Source organism: Melospiza georgiana, chromosome 1 (assembly GCF_028018845.1).
Source record: "Melospiza georgiana isolate bMelGeo1 chromosome 1, bMelGeo1.pri, whole genome shotgun sequence".
In the NCBI taxonomy this organism is placed as follows: Eukaryota; Metazoa; Chordata; class Aves; order Passeriformes; family Passerellidae; genus Melospiza; species Melospiza georgiana.
Window position 1 is genome coordinate 151,750,810 of NC_080430.1, and position 19,787 is coordinate 151,770,596.

Below are 19,787 nucleotides of genomic sequence, written 5' to 3' on the forward strand. Positions count from 1 at the left end.
AGATATTTTTTTCTTACCATGATCAGCTTCCTAAACTGTCTTTCAGGCACCTTACAGAGAGTGATAAAAGACTTGGCCAAAGGGTTTTACCTTTGGGAAGCTCGGGCAGGTCAGCGCTTGACAGAGACGGCGATGATGATGACAACGAGCAGCAGAACAGCCAAGGCGATGGACAGAAGGCAGCACTTCATCTTCCTGGCTCGTAGCTGAGGGGAGACAGACAAGAAAATTAATTCATAGAGATTAAATCCACTAAGAAATGTTTTATTTTTTCCATTGAAAGAATGGTTTGGAACAAGCTGAAGAAACATAGAGAATTTCTTTAATTTTTTTGGACTGATTTATCCTTCTGGATAATCCAGATTTCTCCTCCTGGACATAATCCCCTTTTTCTACAATACTTTCTTTCTGCCTAAATCATTGTGTCATACTAAATTTCCAGGCTCTGCTTGGAGGGCTGAACTTGGGTAAGGCCACTCAGTTTGGTTTTGGTCTGGGGGTTTTGGAGCTGCATCTGGCTGCCAGGTATAGGAATGTGCCCCCTGTTGACAGAGTGACGAAACTTTCCTTTGTCCCCTTAAAAAGGAAATAAGCCCGGAAGTTTCTCTCCTCAATTAGGTGAAAAGACATCTCATAGGACCTGGGGGACTTCACCTCAAACTTAAGGATAACTAATTGGACAGAAGCCAAAAAGTCCCGCCTGAGCAATTTACTAGAAAAAGAAGAGACCAAAGAAACTAATTGCTTTTGTGAGGTGTTTTACCAGGGGCAGGGGGCCTCTTGCACCTGGCTAAGTTTTTCTCTGTAAAGAATTTTGCTATTTTGCCATTACCACAGAAGCCATCCAGCTGATTTTATGCCTTCTAAGGTAGCTGAGCTATCTTGGGTGTGAAATAGATCTCCAAGAGCTCATGAGACATGGCTCGAGGAGACTCATGTTTCAGCCAGGAGAAAACTGTCCCCTGTTAGAGGAAAAGTTCTCTCTCCACTCTGCTGTGCAACAGAATCGAGACAAGCACTGACATGGGTTGTTCACAGGGCAGGCAAATGTGCTCTCAGTGCTAACCACCCTGACCTCATCCACTTTCAGATATGGTAAAAGAGATTCTATGGAATTTTAATTTTGATGTCTGTTTCTACTTCAACCCATCAGTCCTCCTAGTGACCTCTGTGGATGTGATGTTGTTTCTTCCTATTTAAAATCTTTGCAGATAATCCAATTCCCCTGTCTCCTTTTTAGATGGATTTGAAGAAGGGTGTTTCCATGATCCCACAGTGTTAGGAGTCCTGTTATCCAATACACACAAAAAAGTAACTTCAGTGAAATCCTTAACTTGGATATTTTCCTTGAGACCAGATCAACCAGTCCTCCAGCCACCAGAGTTGATAACATCATCTTCACGTGACAAACCAGTTGCTTTATGCCAGAGTCCTTTACCTTCCTTACAAGTGAAGGAACACTCTCACAGGAGAGATGATGTTAATGTTACTGCTCTTATCCACTCTTCCTTCCTTTCCTTTCCCTAACTGCTGCAATCAGGTCTCCCAGTCTACCTTGGATATTTCTCTAACTTCTTTACATCACTCTGCCCTGCATTTCCCCAGAGCCATTGCTCCCCAGCTGCTCTGTTCTGTTCTGGGGATGTTTTGGTCTCTACACTGCAAAGGAGATTCATCTCTTCCATTGGTGCTCCAAATCCTGTCCTTCATTCTCAGTGCCCAAACAAGCTGGAGAAGCACTTCCAGCAGGGAACAGTGACGCATGATCCGTTCTCTCTTTCAGAATCAACCACCAATCAAACTGTGGTTTTATACAAGTGTGGATTTGCAGATTACTATTTTTTGCACCTTAAAATGCTGTACTGTCCTGCCTCCCTAACAGATAATCAGTGAATCATCGTGGCTCTCCATCAGCTTTTCAATCACTCAAATAGAAAAGTTTTCTTTGATTTGGATAAGAAAAAAAGTTTTAAATATATCATTCCACGTGCATTTGTGAAGAGGGATCTTCTTGTCAGGCATGCCAGGAGGGAGTGTGAGAAGGGACACAATTCCACTTCCCGAAACCCCTGCTTTGGAGCACAGATTTTTTCATGCTTTTCCATCAGTTTACTGTGACTGTGGGGGAGAATATGAGTGGGCAAAGGCCCACAGGAATTATTGTGATGGAGCTGAGGCAATGACACAGGTTGTCCAGAGAAGCTGTGGCTGCCCCATCCCTGGATGTGCTCAAGGCCAGGCTGGATGGGGCTTGGAGCAACCTGAGATAGTGGAAGGTGTCCCTGCCCATGGCAGGGGATGGAATGAGATTTTTAAGGTCTCTTCCAACCTAAAACATTCTGTGATTCTCTGATTTTCTTTAACTTTTTTTATTTTTCACACACAAAAGAAGGTTTCTTCACAGCAGATCCTCACCTAACACTTCAATTTCTTCAGAAGAAACTGCAATGCATCCTGAAAGCTCAGCCCATGAGACAACAGACTTGCTACGGGTTCCCCTTTAATTTTAACCTTCATTAATTCCAAATCAAACCAGGAAACCTCTGCTTCAAACTGCAGACTTTCAAAGGCACTAGGGTGTCCTTGTCCACTTCTAAAGTCAGAGCCTGTGTTTGGTCAGCAGAGGATGCTAATGGGTCATTTAGCTTCAAGCAGAATTCTCAAATAGTCCATTAAGAGCCTCAAAATTATCACTTCACATGGCTTTTCCATCATTCCCTTTGCAGACAGATTCTCTTCTTTTCCTCTTTGCCAGCACTACAAAGTCCAAGTCAGTTTTATTTTGGATTTGCAGAGTCTCTTCTGCCTTCCCTTTTTCCTTGTTTTTAACCAACTAAACCATAAACAGACTGAGACTGATCAGAGGACAGGAGAGCTGCAGCCCAGACTGAATCCTGGGATTTGGTTCACATTTTATGATCTTGTCCTGTCTGGCAAGTCAGGGCAATGATTCCTGCTCTTTAAAATATCTCCTAGTATATTTAGTATAACTGTTCTTCACAGCCATAAAACCCATGGCAGGATTCTCCTGTCTATTCCCAGTTTTGGCTTGTTTTTTTTTCTTTATTCTTATTTTACATGTAAATAAGGAAAATGTTGAATTCTTTGAGTTGCTTTAGTCTCCAGCCATAAATCTGCACATGCTGGTGGATCAGTAGAAGAAGCTTCTGATCCCTTCCTGGACACACCACCTTTCCTACAGATCCTGAGGAAGATGGGCAGGATACCAGCACCCCAGGGTTTTGTCACTTTGTTAGAAAAATGCTGATATATGAACAAAAGCAGTGTGTCCCTTCACTGGACAGGTGCACACCCTGGTTCAGAAAGAGACTTTAAAGAATCCCTTCAATGAGACCTGGCATGAAGATTGGACTTGATGACCTTGGAGGTCTTTTCCAACCCTAATATTCTATGATTTTATGATACCCTGTGGAGCTCACCAAGCCTGTCCTGTGGAGAGCACCAGCCTGAATTTCTGTGAGCTCTTGGGACCCCTTTCCTGCTTTTATCAGAGGAGAAAAATGCAAGAACAGAATGTGTTGAACAGATTCTCTTCCCCAGATCTGATCTGTGCTATAGGCACCCTCACTTAAATATTACATAAATATTCACTAATAAACAGCATAAACAATAATATTACATCTAACTAACTCTGCTATCATCTCCTAGTTTAGGTTAACAGAGTCTGATTGCCAAAGTGAAATTACAAATGGTGCCTTAATGCCCCACTGCCATTCTTGAAGGGCATTGATAGACAAAAGCAAACACATCTCTTTTAATGAGTTTTTCAAAGGGTTTTTTAAAGAACCCTGAGGTAACATTGCACACTGGAAGCACAGAAACCTCAGAAATGTAAGCACTGAGCAGTGAAGAAATTTTCAGAGTTTGTGTTTTCTATGTGTGCATATACAGGGAGCAATCTTTGCCTCTCTCTAAAGCAGGATTTCTGCCTCATTCAGTAAGGCAATAATTATTATGCTGTGTACATCATACATGTTTAGAAATTTTACTGATCTACTCAGGTTTTCTTAGGACATCTATCTAAAGTCGTGTTCACATGAGACCACGCAAAGATCTCACTTAATGTAAAGATCCTGGTTTTTTTTCAAGGGGTTTCCATGACAGCAGAATCATATAATTAATGCTTTCCATCCCAAACATCAATGCAATGATGGGGTTATATCCATTTTAAGTGGAGGAAGTAGAAACACATCCCTTGGGTGAAAGTACAGCTGATCTCAAGAGAGTTCCAGTTTTCCCAAGGCATAAAAAACAAGAATAAAAAGCAAACGATGCCACCCTTTTCATCAAAGTTAATCTACACTGACATGGAAATGGAAAACTCTTTCCAAACCTGTAACAGGATTTCTCACCAGGACAAGTTCCTTTCTGCCTGAGACAGACACTACGAGGTTTCTGCCATAATTTTAGCAGTGTCAGAATAACAAAACCACAGCCACAGAAAAGTTGAGGAAAAATTTTAAAAATACAAAACTGAAACAACCCACAAGAAGCCAAACCCACTGTAAAATGAATCATTTATATTACAGCATATTTCTTCAGGGAGCTTTGCATTTTTGCAGCATTTCCCACAAATTCAACTAAACCACAGTGGATTTCACTCATTTTTCCCCAATTCTGTCTCTCCTCAGCTGCTGAGGCTCCTTCTCTCACACTCTGCATTATTCCTATTCCTGATCTTCCTTGACTTTCCTGGAAGCTCTGAGGCAACGTGACCTCCTCTCAGTTCCTGCAACTACACCCATGATTGCTCGCAGGAGCAATTTTTAGGTCATTTTGCCCAGAATCTTCCACCTGCCCTTGGAGTCAGATGTTTGCAGACAAGACAAACCCAAGGTCATTGGCACAGCAGATGGATCAACAGCTGAAGGGCATTTTTGCTACAAACCCAACTTGGGTGGTCTTCACCTCAACTTCACAAAGTATGCAGAAAACCCAAGGAAATAACTATTTTGTTGTGTTTTTTTTTTTTTTTTTTTTTTTTTTTTTTTTTTTTTTTTTTTTTTTTTCCCAGAGACCTGGAGGTTTTGCCAAACACTTCTGGAGGTCACAAAAAAAAAAAAAAAAAAAAAAAAAAAAAATCTATGGCTGCTCTCTCCATATTTTTTCCTGTTAAATTGTAAAACTCTGTCCACATACAGGAGCTGCTGGAATTTAACAAAACCTCCCAAAAACCATATTCCTCCCAGGGAAATGAATCCTGGAACTCCACCTTGGAAAGCACTGACTCCCTTTAACTATCTCTTAAAATAAGTATTTAAATAGAGATAGAGAAATCAACGCAACAAACAATTTCAGGCTGAATTTGGGAAAAGTTCAAAGCTACGAGATTATCTTCTGCTGGAAAATGTGTGAGAAATAATTATAAGTCCACTATCTGATTTCATTTTAATTATCTTAGCTTATTCTAAACCTTGAATGCTATGCTGCAGCACTGCTCTGGTTTTATAGCTCTGTCCCAACCTGTTGTAAGTCCATTTCCCTTAACACCTAGAATTTGTTGATTAAATTGGAGCTAATCTATTTTCATTGTACAAATTTTCCCAAGATGAAAAGAATGCAACATGGGACCAAAAAAATTCTAATCCTGCAGCAAGATGTAATGGCTTTTTGCAGTTATTTTTTCTGGGCTCTCAGGGTTTTTTAGCAAAATAAGTAAAGATATATTTTAATCCTGACAGAGGCTCTTTAAACACACATGTGAAATAGGAGTGAAAAGCAGGGAAGGAATGAGCAAGGCTATTTAGGGACACAGCTGAGAAGCACTTTATATTGACAGGCAAACTGGATGTGACTGAGCCTGGAAGAAACCTTTCCCTCATCGTTTCAGAAAATTAAGCTGCAAGTCATATTTTACAGCCTAGAAGATATTTATTTCTTGGGGGTGAAATGTTGAAAAATATTTTAATTATGTCACAACAGATAGTTAAGTAATTAAAACCCATTAAAGCCCATTACGGCCCCGGGCCCAGAAGAGTAAGTTTCATCTTGGAAATTCCTAAGCAAACACATTTACAAGGAGAAAAATAAATGCTTTCTAGCTAAGGATTCAAAAACTAGCTGAGGCCAAGCATAAATAATAGAAGAGGCTAAAGGAAACTGTTTTTCCTGTATTTATATTGAATGGAGAAAAACAAACAAATAAAAAAGCACTTGATTCACATATAGAAAAGCAGCATTGAGCTTCTCCACCCTTGGTGGATTGATTACATTATGAAATGTAAGGCAGGGAGGAGTAAGGCAGTTATGGATTGTAAGGCAGGAGTTGAGATTTCTCAGCTGCCTCCACAAAGGAGGTGAAAATCCCTAGAAACAGGAATTCTAGTTCAGGCAGGGATTTGTACTAGAGCCGCTGCTCTATTCTGGGAACATCAGAGTGTGTGACACCACTTCAGAGCACAGTCACACCCTACAAATCCATGGCTGGGGAGTTTTCTGGGTCTTCTGCAGGACAAAATTGGGCAGGTTGCTCTCATTAGAAATTAATTAAATTAATCTCTCCAGTATCCCACCTTTGTTCCATCACTCCCAGGTCTCAGCCCTGGCACTGGGATAAGGATGAAGACAGTAACCAAAGAGCTTTGCCCTAAAGGGTTAACCCAAGACCACCTGACTCTGCCTCTCCCTCCTGCAATGTTAAATAATAGAAACATTCATAGAAAATGGAATTGTTCAGGCTGGAAAGGACCTCTAAGATCATCAAGTCCCACCTTCAACCCCTGTCCTTGAGTTTCATATCCACAGGTTTTTAAACACTTCCCCGGGCAGGTTCTTCCAATGCTTCCAAAGCTTAGGAGTGAGGACAAGAAACAGGTCTGGAAATGCCCTGAGCTTTTCAGTTTGGTCGTATGGGCAAGAATCTGTCTCCTAGTGAACAAGGACCAGTGTTCCATTATCATTTCTTAGGTTATTATGGTCAGCAAGCAAAAATCTACTCATGTACTCAATGCCAACGGACTCAATAAGAAAATCCACTTTACTTACAGAAATGCTTACTCATGTTTCAAACACATTTTTAAAATAAAGGACAATTCATGAAGCATCTTTGAACAGAGCCAGGAGTGCAAGAACTTCTGAAAGTACAATTCCACTACTGGAGCAAAGAAACCATTGCAGACTAATCTGCTCTGGAAATTTATTTCCTGCATACCCGTTGAGCAGATAAAAAACTAAAATTATTAAATTTAGCAACCACACAATAACAGCCTCCAGTTATCAAGTCAGGTCCTTTTAAGGGCCTCTGTTGGGCAATGAAAACCCACCCTGATTAATTTTCAAGTGCTGCTTCCTTTATTGTAAGATTAACAAATCTGTTTGACATAAAATGGTTCATTCTATATGCAAATCTCTGTAGAGAGTTTTGTGACATTAAAGAGGTTCATACAATTTTGTTCACCCTGACCTCAGAGGTCATTTGGAATTTCATGAAAGCATTTGTCTATGCTCTTAATATGCATTTTGAAAGCTAATTTGAGGTCTGCTGGATTGAGAGCCCAGGTTCTTAATTATGCTTGGACGTGTTTATACAGAGCTGATATTATAAATCTGAAACTGCTGTCATTCCAGTGGACAATGGCAAAAGCTCTGCTGAAGGCTGGAGAAGGAGAGGAAAAGAAAATATTGGAGCTACACAGTGGAAAGTTAGACCTTGTAGACGTGTGGTTACCTCCAAGAATTATGTAAACATACAGAGGGGGAAAATCCCCTTACACTTGCAACAGCATTATTATTATTATTATTAGTAGTAGTAGTAGTAATAATAGTAATAATAATATTTTTTTCATATTCCATTTGCATTTATAAGCTCCCTTACCTAAGCCATACGCAATCAGCTCTGATAAGAGAGTAAACACTCTGTGTTATTGCAGTGGAAGGGAGGAACGTGACCTTTAACGTGTGTACAAATTAAAATGCACTGACCAAATTTGGTGACCTTTATGGTATGGCTTCCTTATAGAGCTACAATGAATTTGCTATCAAATATCACTGCTTCTGCAGGCAGGCTAGAAAAGGCCAGGAATATTATTAAGCACTTACAGTGTTTTTAAATGAGAACAAAGTAGACAAGTTGCAAATGAATAAAACTCACAAGACATGAGAGGAACACAGAAAGGCCAGCCCACAGCAGCAAGGAAATAGATCACTTGGCTTTGACATATTGTTTTTGAGCCTTCACTTGCATGTCATTTGGACTGATTCCATGCTTTCCACGATGTGTCTTTGTATTTTCTGCTTTCCACTAATTCTGTGCAGTTTTCCCATTCCCCATAAGTCTCTTCATGATCCCCTCCTCATTAATTAATTTTCTTTGCGTACATCTCTGGAAGTGTTCAAGGACAGGTTGGGTGGGGCCCTCAGCAACTTGGTCTAATGGAAAGTGGCCCTGCCCATGGCTGAGGGGATGAACTGGACGATATTTAAGGTCCTTTCCAACCCAAACTATTCCATGATTCCCCATGTTTCTATGATATAACCCAGGTGAAGCCAAGTGCCATCTACAGGTATGATTCCTCAGCATAGCCTACTGCAAAACTATATTTTCTCCCACTCATTTATTCATGGACAATCACCTAGGATTGGATTTTTCATGCCTGGATCTACCCCAAGCTATTTCTTTTAAATAAAAATATGCCAGCCAAATCAAAGGAGAAAACTATTTAAAAAAAATCCAAGTATTCCATACTGAAAAAGATAATGGAAATATTTTCTCTAGTCTCTCCCTGCTTTGGAGAAAAATCACAGAATCATTGAGGTTGGAGAAGACCTCCAAGGCCAACAAGTCCAACCTTTGGCCAATCACCACCCTGCCCATTAAACCATATGGAGAAGTGCCTTATCTGCTTGTTTTTTGAACACTTACAGGGATTTTGAGTCCACCCTGCCTCCAGGCAGCCTGTTCCTTGATCACTCTTTCAGTGAATAAATTTTCCCAGATATCCAACCTGAACCTCCCCTGGTGCAACTTGAAGCCATTTTCCTTTGTCCTGTGCAAGGAAGATTAGGGAGAAAAGGGATTGTGCCTTTGATGAAGGTCCTCATTTTACTGATTCTGGGAAATTTGGCTCAGTTTAGGAAAGATGTGACTTCTCTCAAACCTTTGTTCATGTACACTCTTGACTAGTTCAAAATTTGAGATAATTTTCACCATCTGCCACCTCTATCAGGACGAGGATGGCAGCACAGTGCTTTCTGTGCTGGCTTGCCTAAAAGCTGACAGGGGCTGATGTTGAGCCTGCACACACAGATTTAATTGCTGCATTTTCTACCTTCTGAATGCTTGAATTAGCAATCTTAATATTCTCCTAATACACTTGTTTTTCTAATGGCTGAGACATCATTTGTAATAACACATGATAATGGCTTACATTTCTAGCACGCCTTTCAAGGCAGCAAACCTCCAACGTGATTTACAAATGCACTATAAAGAGGATTATCTTTTTACCAGCTCTGGAATGAAGCCACCTACCTCTGGCAGCTGTTTTAAGTTCCACACAGCAGACCCAGCCAGCAATTTAAAGCAGGTAATGACTGGTGTGTGCACCTGAAACACCAGAGACTGCATTTCCCAAATCAGAATTCACCCAGAGTAGCAAAACAAACACTTACACTTTTGTAGAAACCACCCTGAGATGCTTAAAAGCCCCACACAGGCAGATTCAGAGAGAATTTAACTCCCCCAACAATTCCAACCCAGAAACACTGCAAGGGAGCAGTGATTTGACCACATTAAAGCTGTGCGGTGCTCGAAGAAAACCTTCCTGCTGAGCTGTGTTGATTAGTTAGATTATAAAATTTTATGAATGGGTCTACTTGGAAGGATTGCAAATGACAGATTTTGGCTCATTGTGCTGCCAGTCTCAGCATTTTCAGCCCATAAGTTCATCCAGATTTCGACCAACCTCTTATCTGGTCTGTACATCATCAGTTTCTCTTTCAAGGCAGAAAGATTTAATTCTTGAACCAGCTCAGCCTCTGCTCCCAAAACCACTTCAACCCTCCCCAGACTGGTTTTTTTTGCCAACAACAACCAGGTGAAACTTTGCAAAATCTTAAAAGGACCAGAGCCAAAAAAAGCATTTAGTCTGGCTTAACTCCAGTGTACTCTGATGAGACTCTGGACCAAATAATTCTAAGAATTTCTCCTCACTACTCTGTATAAAGGCGCAAAAAAGAATTTAGATGAAAATTCTAATAAAGACAAAATGCTTTACAAAAGAATGCAGCATCAGCCGCGAAGGATCTTTTGAAAATTCTCAAACAAATACAAACAAAGAAAACAAAGAAAACTAAAGAACTTGCAGGGGGTAGTAAAGAAAGAATCCCAGAAGAATTTGGGCTGAGAAAGACCTCTAAGATCATCAAGTCCAAACAGCACTGCCAAGCCACCACTAAGCCATGTCCCATTTACACATTTTAAATCTTGCTAGGGATGGTGACTCCAAGACTTCACTGGGCAGCCTTTTCAAGGGCTTGAGAACTCTTTTAGTGCAGAATTTTTTTCCTAATATTCAACCTAACCCTCCTCTGGTGCAATTTAAGGCTGTTTCTTCTTGTGGTACAACAATATTGTTCATACTGGGACTGAAAGAAAGGTTTTCTGTCTTCAAGGTACCATGTTCTTGAACCCAAAATTGCCTTCAAATCTCACCAGTAATAAAGATAAATTAGGATTTTTTTAACTATGTCCATTGATTTAATATAGAACGTTGCTTCCTACAAACTTTGCTCACCACTATCACTAACATCACTACTATCTTTACTACTACTAAAATACTCCTGTCATTAGCATGTCAAACAGTGGTTGACAGGCACAAACTACCCTGAATTATTTTGTAAAATCACAGAAAAGAGCTGAACTTGTGCTGCACTGAATTTTAAATAGACCTCTAATTGTTTGGGGTTTTTTTCCTGGTAGTGAAATCCAAAGAGTGCAGAAAATATTTACAAGCACCCACCATGTCCCTGCTGCTCCTTTTCAGAATACCTGTGAGCAGAGGGCTAAGGAAAAGTGAGAAAATTACATGAAGACCAGGCATGAAAACCTTCCTTTTGAAAAGTGACAACTTGTCTGCTAGGAACTCAAGGAATGCAAATCTCACATCTTGCCTAATAGAGACTGAAATCTATTTTACTGCTTCTTAAACCCATGTATACTTTTACAAATGTGAGTCTTCACCTGTTCAAAGTGGAGTTGAGACATAAAAGCTGAGATTCTTAAATAATTGCAAAATGACAAAGGATATTTCCATTTTACTACTTCCGTATATGTCTGTCACAAAAAAGAAGTGGATAAAGTCACATCTAGTGTAGCACCAGTAAAACTAAGCAGAAATAGAGCCACCATATCATTTTATCGGGTGGCACAGAATTAAATTTGAGGCAGCTTGATTTTCCTTAGAAGCCATGGAGAACTGGTCAGGCTGTCAAAATACCTGATCTAAGCCTTTGGTTAAACCCAAACAACTTCTTCAAGGTTTGAAGAGGATTTTGACTCTCTATTGTTTTTTCATTTTCATTTTTCTGGTGGATTAAATGTACAAATGGTAAGAGGTAGACTGAATTGATACTGAACTTCTGACTCCAGGGGGAAGCAGCAAATATTGGGAAATCTTGTGTGAGACAGTTTTCTCCTGAGGTTTTCTGCTCAGGTTAACAGCTGAAGATCCAGAAAACGTCAAAGAGCAAAGTTCAGGACTGGTAAGAAGAGCCTTTCAATATAAATAACAAAAATAAATCTGAAAAGAGCAGGCAATGAGGGGAACTGTACAGGGAGATATAGCACTATTCATCCTTTTCTCATTAAATTGCAATGTGGCTATTTATAAGTCATTTAATTTCTTCATTCCTAATTTTCCATGTTGTAACATCAGGGATGTGACTTCATTAAATAAATAGAGCAAAAATAGTGACCCCTGTGATGATGGAGCCATTACTTGCCAAGATCAACACACAAACATCATATTTTTAACTATCTGGTTTTTATAGGGATGGGTTTTTTTGGTTTTGTTTTAGGTAAACTGTTTGAGCCATTTCTAACTTAAAACCTTTATAATCTTCTGGGATGAAAGCATTTCTCTTTAATTTATTTAGTCACACAGTAGAGTTATGGATATGACACTGGAGCTCATCTTACAGAGGAGTAAGTTTTTGTCCCTTCCTTCATCTCTCAAACAACCACTCTAAGCAGCATCCTTAAATGTGGTGGTGTTTGCAGGGGTCCCAAGGATGAGGGAAGAGATGAGAATCTTGACTCCATGCTTCAGAAGGCTGATATATTATTTTATGATCTATATTATATTAAAAGAAAATTGTATATTAAAACTACACTAAAGAAAGAGAAAGGAGACATCAGAAGGCTAGCAAAGAAAGAAAAGGAATTGAATGATAATAAAATCTTGTGAACTGACCAGAGTCCCAACGCAGCTGGACCTGTGATTTGTCATCAAGTAGAAACAATCCACATGAAACCAACCAAAGATCCACCTGCCACGTTTGACAGCAGCAGATAATTATTGTTTACATTTTGTTTCCGAGGCCTCTCAGCTTCTCAGGAGAAGAAATCCTGGCAAAAGGATTTTTCAGAAAATATGTGTGTGACACTTAAATACATCCTAAAGTGGAGCTTGGTCTGATCTGAGCTGAGGGGGACAATGAATATGAAAGCTGAGAATGACCAGAGGTCAAAACGTTTCAGTGTTCCTCAGTCCCTGGCAATGAGACAGCATTCAGAGCATCCTGAATTATTCACTGCCATCAAAGCTGAGAGTTTCCTGCCTCTGTGTCAAAATCACAGCGTAATTGCAAATTGCAGTGGATTCTGAATGAAAGAGATGATTGTAACAAACAATGGAATATCAGCACTGCTTCACAAATGGCCTTGGGGCCTGACCTTGCTGGTCAGAATCACAGCTCCCGTGTCTGGGCAGAGTCTTGTCAGCTCTGCCAGCACAAAGGGCTCCTTACGTGAAGAGTGTAGGAATAACTGGACTGTGATAGACAACATAATAGAGCTCTGGGAATGTCACAGAGCACAGTGCCAGCAGGCTGTCCTACAGAGCATATCAATCCCTCACAGCAACGGGAGGACAGGCTGGAAGAGAAAGAATTCAATTAAATCACAGGTCTGTAAGGGTGGAAGTGAAAACAGCCCTCGTGTTTGAGTTTTATGTCATTGCAAGCATGGAAAGGGGCAGAAAGCAATGAAATGTATCAAATCCAACGTATATTTGTGTTTATGGTTTCTGTCATGGTGCCAGTTTGGAGCCAGATTCACATTAAAAAGCTCATTTACTCCATCCAGCTATGCTGGGTAAGGAACAACCTGTAAACATTTCCTCCAATTAACAGAACAGCAGAGAGATGGGATTCTCCAGAATGGCAGAACCCATGACATGCAGCCAAAAGGCCACATGTCACTCAACCATAATTAACTTTTAGCCAACAAAAACAAATTTAAGTTACACACCATCTAAAGAAAATATTCTTAGAGGTGCACAGACAACAAATTAATAAACTGCCAACTAAGTTAAGTTAAAAAGAAAGGAGTTTATGTAGTTCAGTTTGTTGTGACATAGTTTTCTTAAAACATGCTGAGTGGTTCTCCTCCACTGCTGAGAAGATGAGGACATTAATCACTTTTTAGGATAAGGCTGATCTGAAAATCCTCTCAAACTTATCGACAAATTCTCCCAAAGTCCTGAAAACTGGACTGAACGAATGGCTTGAAGCTCTGAGAAAGTTTCTAAAGTAGTTCTGAGCACTTCCACCTAAACTGAAACTTCCATGGGAGATTATGCTCTGGTGCTATTTGGAGAACAGCTCAAAGACAGACATCTCCAGGGAGGTCCTGCTTATGGAATTTTTTTGAGGTTGACATTGAAGTCACCAGATATTTTTGAAGAGTCTGGAGAAGTGAAGGGAACCTCTGAACTTGTGAAGTGTCCCAGCTTTTTTTACAGGCAGCTGATCAAAGCTTTTAACTCTCCATCCCTTTTCTCCTGGCATCTATGACAAGAGCTTAAATAGTTGAGCTCCACGTGGGGAAAAGCCCATATAGATATCTGTAAGGATGTGTGTATATTTTCCCCTCACTGCTTGTCAGAGTCTCTGTACTTAACATATTAATTTACCAAGTTTAACTTTTTAATGCTAGCTCCTTTAAGTCATTAGAGATCCTTTTCTCATCATAATCCTCTTATTTGGTAATCAGTCTGAGCCTGTCTGTATTTTTTAAGAATATTTAAAAGTTTCTGGTGAAGATCAAGGGAAGTTTTCTCTTGCTCTACTTCACAAACTCCAACTTATTATTAGTAAGTGGTTCAGTGCAACACTTACTCCACAGTCAGTTTTTTGCTCTTCTGTCTCATCCTTTATACAACCATATTATCACAGAACTATTTAGGCTGAAAATCCCCTCAAGAATCATTGAGTTACAACCATTATGAATGGAAGTGTTACTTTTAAATGCATTATGGCTGTTGAAAGCTGACCAGAGGAGAGATGGAGGAATGGAAATGGACGTGGCAAAGATGGTGGTAATAGCTACTGTAATGTGCTCCAACTGGAGGAGCCACCAACAGACCCTTTTCCTTCATGAGTCATTCCTAAAATTAGTCATAATGCATTTCTTAATGCTCCTTTATTTGTCATGCAGGACAGTCTTTGCACAAGAGGTCTCAGAAGATAAACTAATCTCAAGGCACCAGGCAGATATTACACCATGAGCAACAAACCCCCAGCCACCTCTGACTCAAGTTTCTATTTCTAAAGACAAATAAATCCACCCCTCACCATTACCACCCTTCCTGCTGGTAACTAGATGTGCTTTAACAGCCAGAGAAATCATGAATTCGTAACTACATCATATCCCAGTTTGAATGCATCAAAGAAATTCCTCATAATCCCTTTGGATCTCAGCAAAGGGGCGCAGTGAAACTCACTGAAACAAAGACCCACAATAGACTTTGCAGAAGTTTTAAAAGCTCCCCTACACCCTCTGTGAGCTTCCAAACTGGGTTTAAGATGGAACTTCATTTATCCACTTCAAGCCAAAAGCTCTATACAAAAAGCTGTTTATGCTTTTCCCTCATATTTAATGTTCACAGGGGGAGGGGAGAAAATAAGAAAATCAGTGTAAAGGCAGGCTCACATCAGCTAATCTCTGCAACCAATTAATTAAACTATTATATTAGCCAAGGCTTCACTTCTGACATGGCACAGCTGACATTAATTGGGCCACAATCAAGATAGTAATTCAGGTTAATTGGATTTCCACTGTCAGCAGCTATCAGCTTGTTTCAATATGCTGCTGTCATTTAAGAATAATTAATCATGGATGACTTTATTGGATGGCACTGGTTGACAGCTGATGGTGTGGTGACGCTTGAAGGAGTTGGTGATAGCTGCAAGCCTGGGGAAGGGGAAATCTGGATTCCTTTGGAGAGATTATTGTGCTTCCATTGCATATTGAGACCCAAAATGTGCTGCACGAGGTGTTGAGCCAATGATAAAAAGAGGGGGCTGGAGAAAGGAAGAAGAGCACAGCAGAAGGTCAGAGGGATGGACAAGTTCCACCCCCTTCAGGCACTCAGGGGTTGTTTGGCTCTTGCTGCAGCAGCACAGGATTCAATAAAACATCCATTCACGTGCTGCAGGAGCAGAAATGCCTTCATCTGGTGTTGCTTTTCTCCATTCATAATAGACCATTACCCTGGCTAACATTGGATAACATAATTTATTCAATCTGTTGTCAGAATGTCTGCAAAAACCGTCAAGGAGCTGATGGAGCCAAGTCTTTATTTGTTAATAACTTGAAGCAAAAAAAAAAGAAATGGGGAAAAAAAACATGATGAAATTGTTGTAGGGAAGCAGAGAGGGGGAAGCTAGAAATGAAAGTATAAGCTGAAAATAGTTTAGAGTGTTCCATGAGGGGTAATAGGAACACATTATGCCTCTGAAGAAAAAAAAAAATAAAAACGCAATTTAAACTTGAGGGAAGAAAAAGCTTTAGCACCAAGTTCTATTAGACTACATAATTATTCCCCAAAGGGGAAAATATACATATATATTTAAAAGTAAAGTACAATTTTAGGTTATTCATGACAGAGTGCTAAAAAATCATACCAGAAGTGGCAACACTACTTTGACAGCTGGACGGTGAAAATTTTCCATCAGAAATATGATGAATTTATTGTGTAACTGCCAGAAACCAGTTCAAGATGGATGGAGTACACAGAATCAAATTTCTAAAGGAAAATTTGACACCACGGCTGATGAATTTGGCTCCCTCCTTTTTAGCAAAAATATTGGACAAAAAATGATCATGTGCACTGTTCAGCAGAGCACAAATTCCCATTTTGGAGATATTTTCTTGCTGTCAGAGAAGTCTGATGAGGCAAAAGTACCCATTAACCAAAGATGGGCAGAAGAAGCCATTAATTGTGACTTCTCTCCAAAATGGGTCTGGCACTGCTGTAGGTACGAGAGAGCAGCACTCAGGAGGTTTTTACCTTCTAGGGGTTTCAATTCAGTGAAATTCTCCAGCATTTTACCTTCTATTATAGCCAAGACCTGGTTGCTTCCTTTACCTTTTTTTCTTAGGAAATTTGTGGGTTTACAGAATGCTTCTCTGCCAGGATGCAAATAAGCAGTCTGTTGAAAGCTAGGAAAAATCCTTGTTGAAATCCAGCCTAGTCTGAACAATTGGAAAAACCATCTAAATTTTTTTGTGTTTTGCATGACCCAGCACATCAAGGGAGGTGATTCTGTTCCTTGTGAGGTCCCACCTGAAACAATGTCCAGCTCTGGGCTCCTGAGCACAAGAAAGGTTTGGACTTCTTGGAGGAAGCCCAGAGGAGGCCACAAAGATTCTCTGAAGACTGAAGCACCTCTGCTGTGAAGACAGGTTGAGAGAATTGGGGTTATTCAGCCTGGAGAAGAGAAGGCCTTTGGGAAACCTCATTCCAGTGCATTTTAAAAAGGAGGGAGGGGGACTTTTGAAATGGACAGGTAGATCAAACAAGGGGGGTGTTTTTTAACTGAAAGAGGAGATGTTTAGCATATTTAGGAAGAAATTCTTTACAGTGAGGGTGGTGAGGCCCTGGCACAGGGTGCCCAGAGAAGCTGTGGCTGCCCCATCCCTGGATGTGTCCAAGGCTGGGCTGGATGGGGTTTGGAGCAACCTGGCATAGGGGAAGGTGTCCTTGCAAATGGCAGGAGGTGGAACTGGATGATTTTTAAAGTCTCTTCCAACACAAACCATGGGATTCTGTATCTCTTTTTCAAACCACGCAGTAGCTGGCTGCCATTTAAAAGAGGAGTAATTGGGAATGTCAATGAACTGCTTTGCTTAGTTCACCATTGAGTTGTTGGGATTTTTGGGCTTTTTTGATTTTTTTAATCCATAATCCTGCTAAATCTTATCAAAATTCTTTATTAAATTGTGGGCATAAATTACTTCTCTAATAAGGGAGTTCCTAAAAGCCCAAAATGCTGCTCTACAAGTGAATGTTGGAAACAGTTGATGCTGATCAGATTATCTGTGGGATCATTGCTGACAGATAAAAAATTGAATCTGAAGCTACATGTTTTTTAAATCTTTTTTTTTTCCTTCTACACATATCCTTTTAAATCAGGATTGATGTGTTTTGTCAGTAGCCTGTAATTTGCAGGAAAGCAGGTATTCTGTTTGTCAGTCCTTTTCCTGCTCCCAAGTGCTCCAAAACTTCTTTGCCAAATTCAATCACATCTGGGAGAGAAATGAAGCATCTAAAGTACTTCTGTTCTCAGGACACTTGATTCCTTGTAGAGAAGACACCTCTTTCTTTGGTTAGGCAGAAGTTAATTGCTTAAGCAGCAAATAATGCAGTTCCTGGAAATACAATATTCTTACAATTTATGTATAGTGGAGTATAAAGGGGAGAATGCAAGAAAAAGAGAAAATTTGGGTGAGAATGGCCACAGCTGACAGCAAATTAGAAATTTTTAATTCTGCTCTTTGGAGAAAAACTTGGGTTTCACTCCCAGAGTTTCAGGAAATGCTTCTGGGACTCAGTGAAAGGCAATGTCCTGCTCCCCATGACAGCTGCAGTCTGTGGATCCCTCTGCAGACCCAGCAGATCAGCATGGCAATATTTGGACAGGGTGATCCCAGTGGGTCCTTCCCAACTCAGGACTTTCTTTGGGTCTGTGATTCTATTTGAGGAAGAACCTGTCACAGGCAAAACATGATGGAATAATAATTCAATTTTTCTGTTATTTTCTCTTTATAAGGCAAAGGTCCCTTTTGGATCTGGTCTCAAATAATTTATCCAGCCAAGAAAAACCTGAAAAAGCAGGAAACACCAGCCATGCCTCTGAAGCAAGCAGATAAAATTCTAATGAGATCAAGAACAAACACTGCTCCCAGCCTTTTAGTAGTAAGGCCAAAGATGAGCTGACCATGAACTTTAGCCTATGCTCACATCTCCACATTTAATAAAAAAAAATGAACCAAGGTGGAAGCAAAGGTTGCCTTCACAGGCAGCTGTTTCTTCCCTGGAGGTTTTGCTCTTGAATAAGAGATTTTCTGCTTTGTAGTCTCAGGCCACCCTCCTCCAGGAGCTCTCCAGTTACTAAAAGCATGTGAAAAACAGGAGGAAAAGCCTAAGCAGGCAGGTGAGCTCAGCTGCACCTGTGATGTGAACCATATGTGAACCATCAGAGCACAGCTGATGGTGAATGGCCGTGAAGGATGTCAGGGAGCTGTAAATTTGGGACTGCTGTTGCCTTCCAGGTGTTCACTAACATCTGATTTCTCATCCTGCAAGGAACATTGAGGCCATGACAATATTGCCAGGTGTTGTCATCTCTACAAGGTGACACTGGTGCCAAGGGGAGGGAGAAAGGAACGGCCAGGGATGTTGGAGATGTGGCTTCAATGATGCTCTGGGCATAAAGCTCTAAACCTTGTTCCTTGCCAAATCTTCTCTTCTCTTCTCTTCTCTTCTCTTCTTCTCTTCTCTTCTCTTCTCTTCTCTTCTCTTCTCTTCTCTTCTCTTCTCTTCTCTTCTCTTCTCTTCTCTTCTCTTCTCTTCTCTTCTCTTCTCTTCTCTTCTCTTCTCTTCTCTTCTCTTCTCTTCTCTTCTCTTCTCTCTTTTCTCCTTCTCTTCCCTTCCCTTCTCCTCCAGACATCTTGGAACTGTTTTAATATTTTTTTTTAAATAAGGCTCAGAAAACAATCCAGATGGCAGGCAGGTGAATGTAGTGTTGTTATATTTTCATCTTGGAAAGACACAAAGATGATGTTTCCAAGATGAAAAAAAAAATCAATGTCTTTTGTGTTCCACCTGTTCAATGGAACCGAAATTTTATCAAAAGATTTATGGGGGGAAATTAGTCATTATTTGTTTGTTTTATACAGCTAAACGTCACATTGGAATATTCTGGGGGTTTGATAATTGTCTGAGCTAGTAGCTTAATTACTCAGAGCACATTGCCATTAATAACAGATCACAAAGACCTCACAGCTTTTAAGTCTAAAAACTGCAGAAAAAACCAAGGTGCTCCTTCTTGAGTGCTTATGTAGAAATACCATCTGATGTAGCTTATACTTTAGAAAAAAGGTGATTTTACCTCTCAAGTTTAGCAGTACATCCTGGATGTTAATAAAAAGATAAAAACAGGTCTTTCCTTTTAACCTCCTGTTGGAACAGCAGCTTACAAGGGGAGGTAGGTGGGATCTCACATGTAGCATTTTTTGAATTTCTCAAATTCACACAGTTTGTAAA

General features: G+C 40.2%; 1 protein-coding gene across 4 annotated transcripts in view; it reads right to left on the minus strand.

The window, feature by feature from the left end:
- TSNARE1 (t-SNARE domain containing 1) overlaps positions 1-19,787 on the minus strand; it is a 469,627-nt gene that overhangs the window by 59,744 nt on the left and 390,096 nt on the right. For all 4 annotated transcript variants that reach the window (XM_058029909.1, XM_058029926.1, XM_058029901.1 and 1 more), the window contains exon 13: positions 91-206. In XM_058029909.1, the coding sequence (XP_057885892.1) occupies positions 111-206 (96 nt within the window). In that variant the 3' untranslated portion in view covers positions 91-110. The remainder of the gene's footprint in view (positions 1-90; positions 207-19,787) is intronic.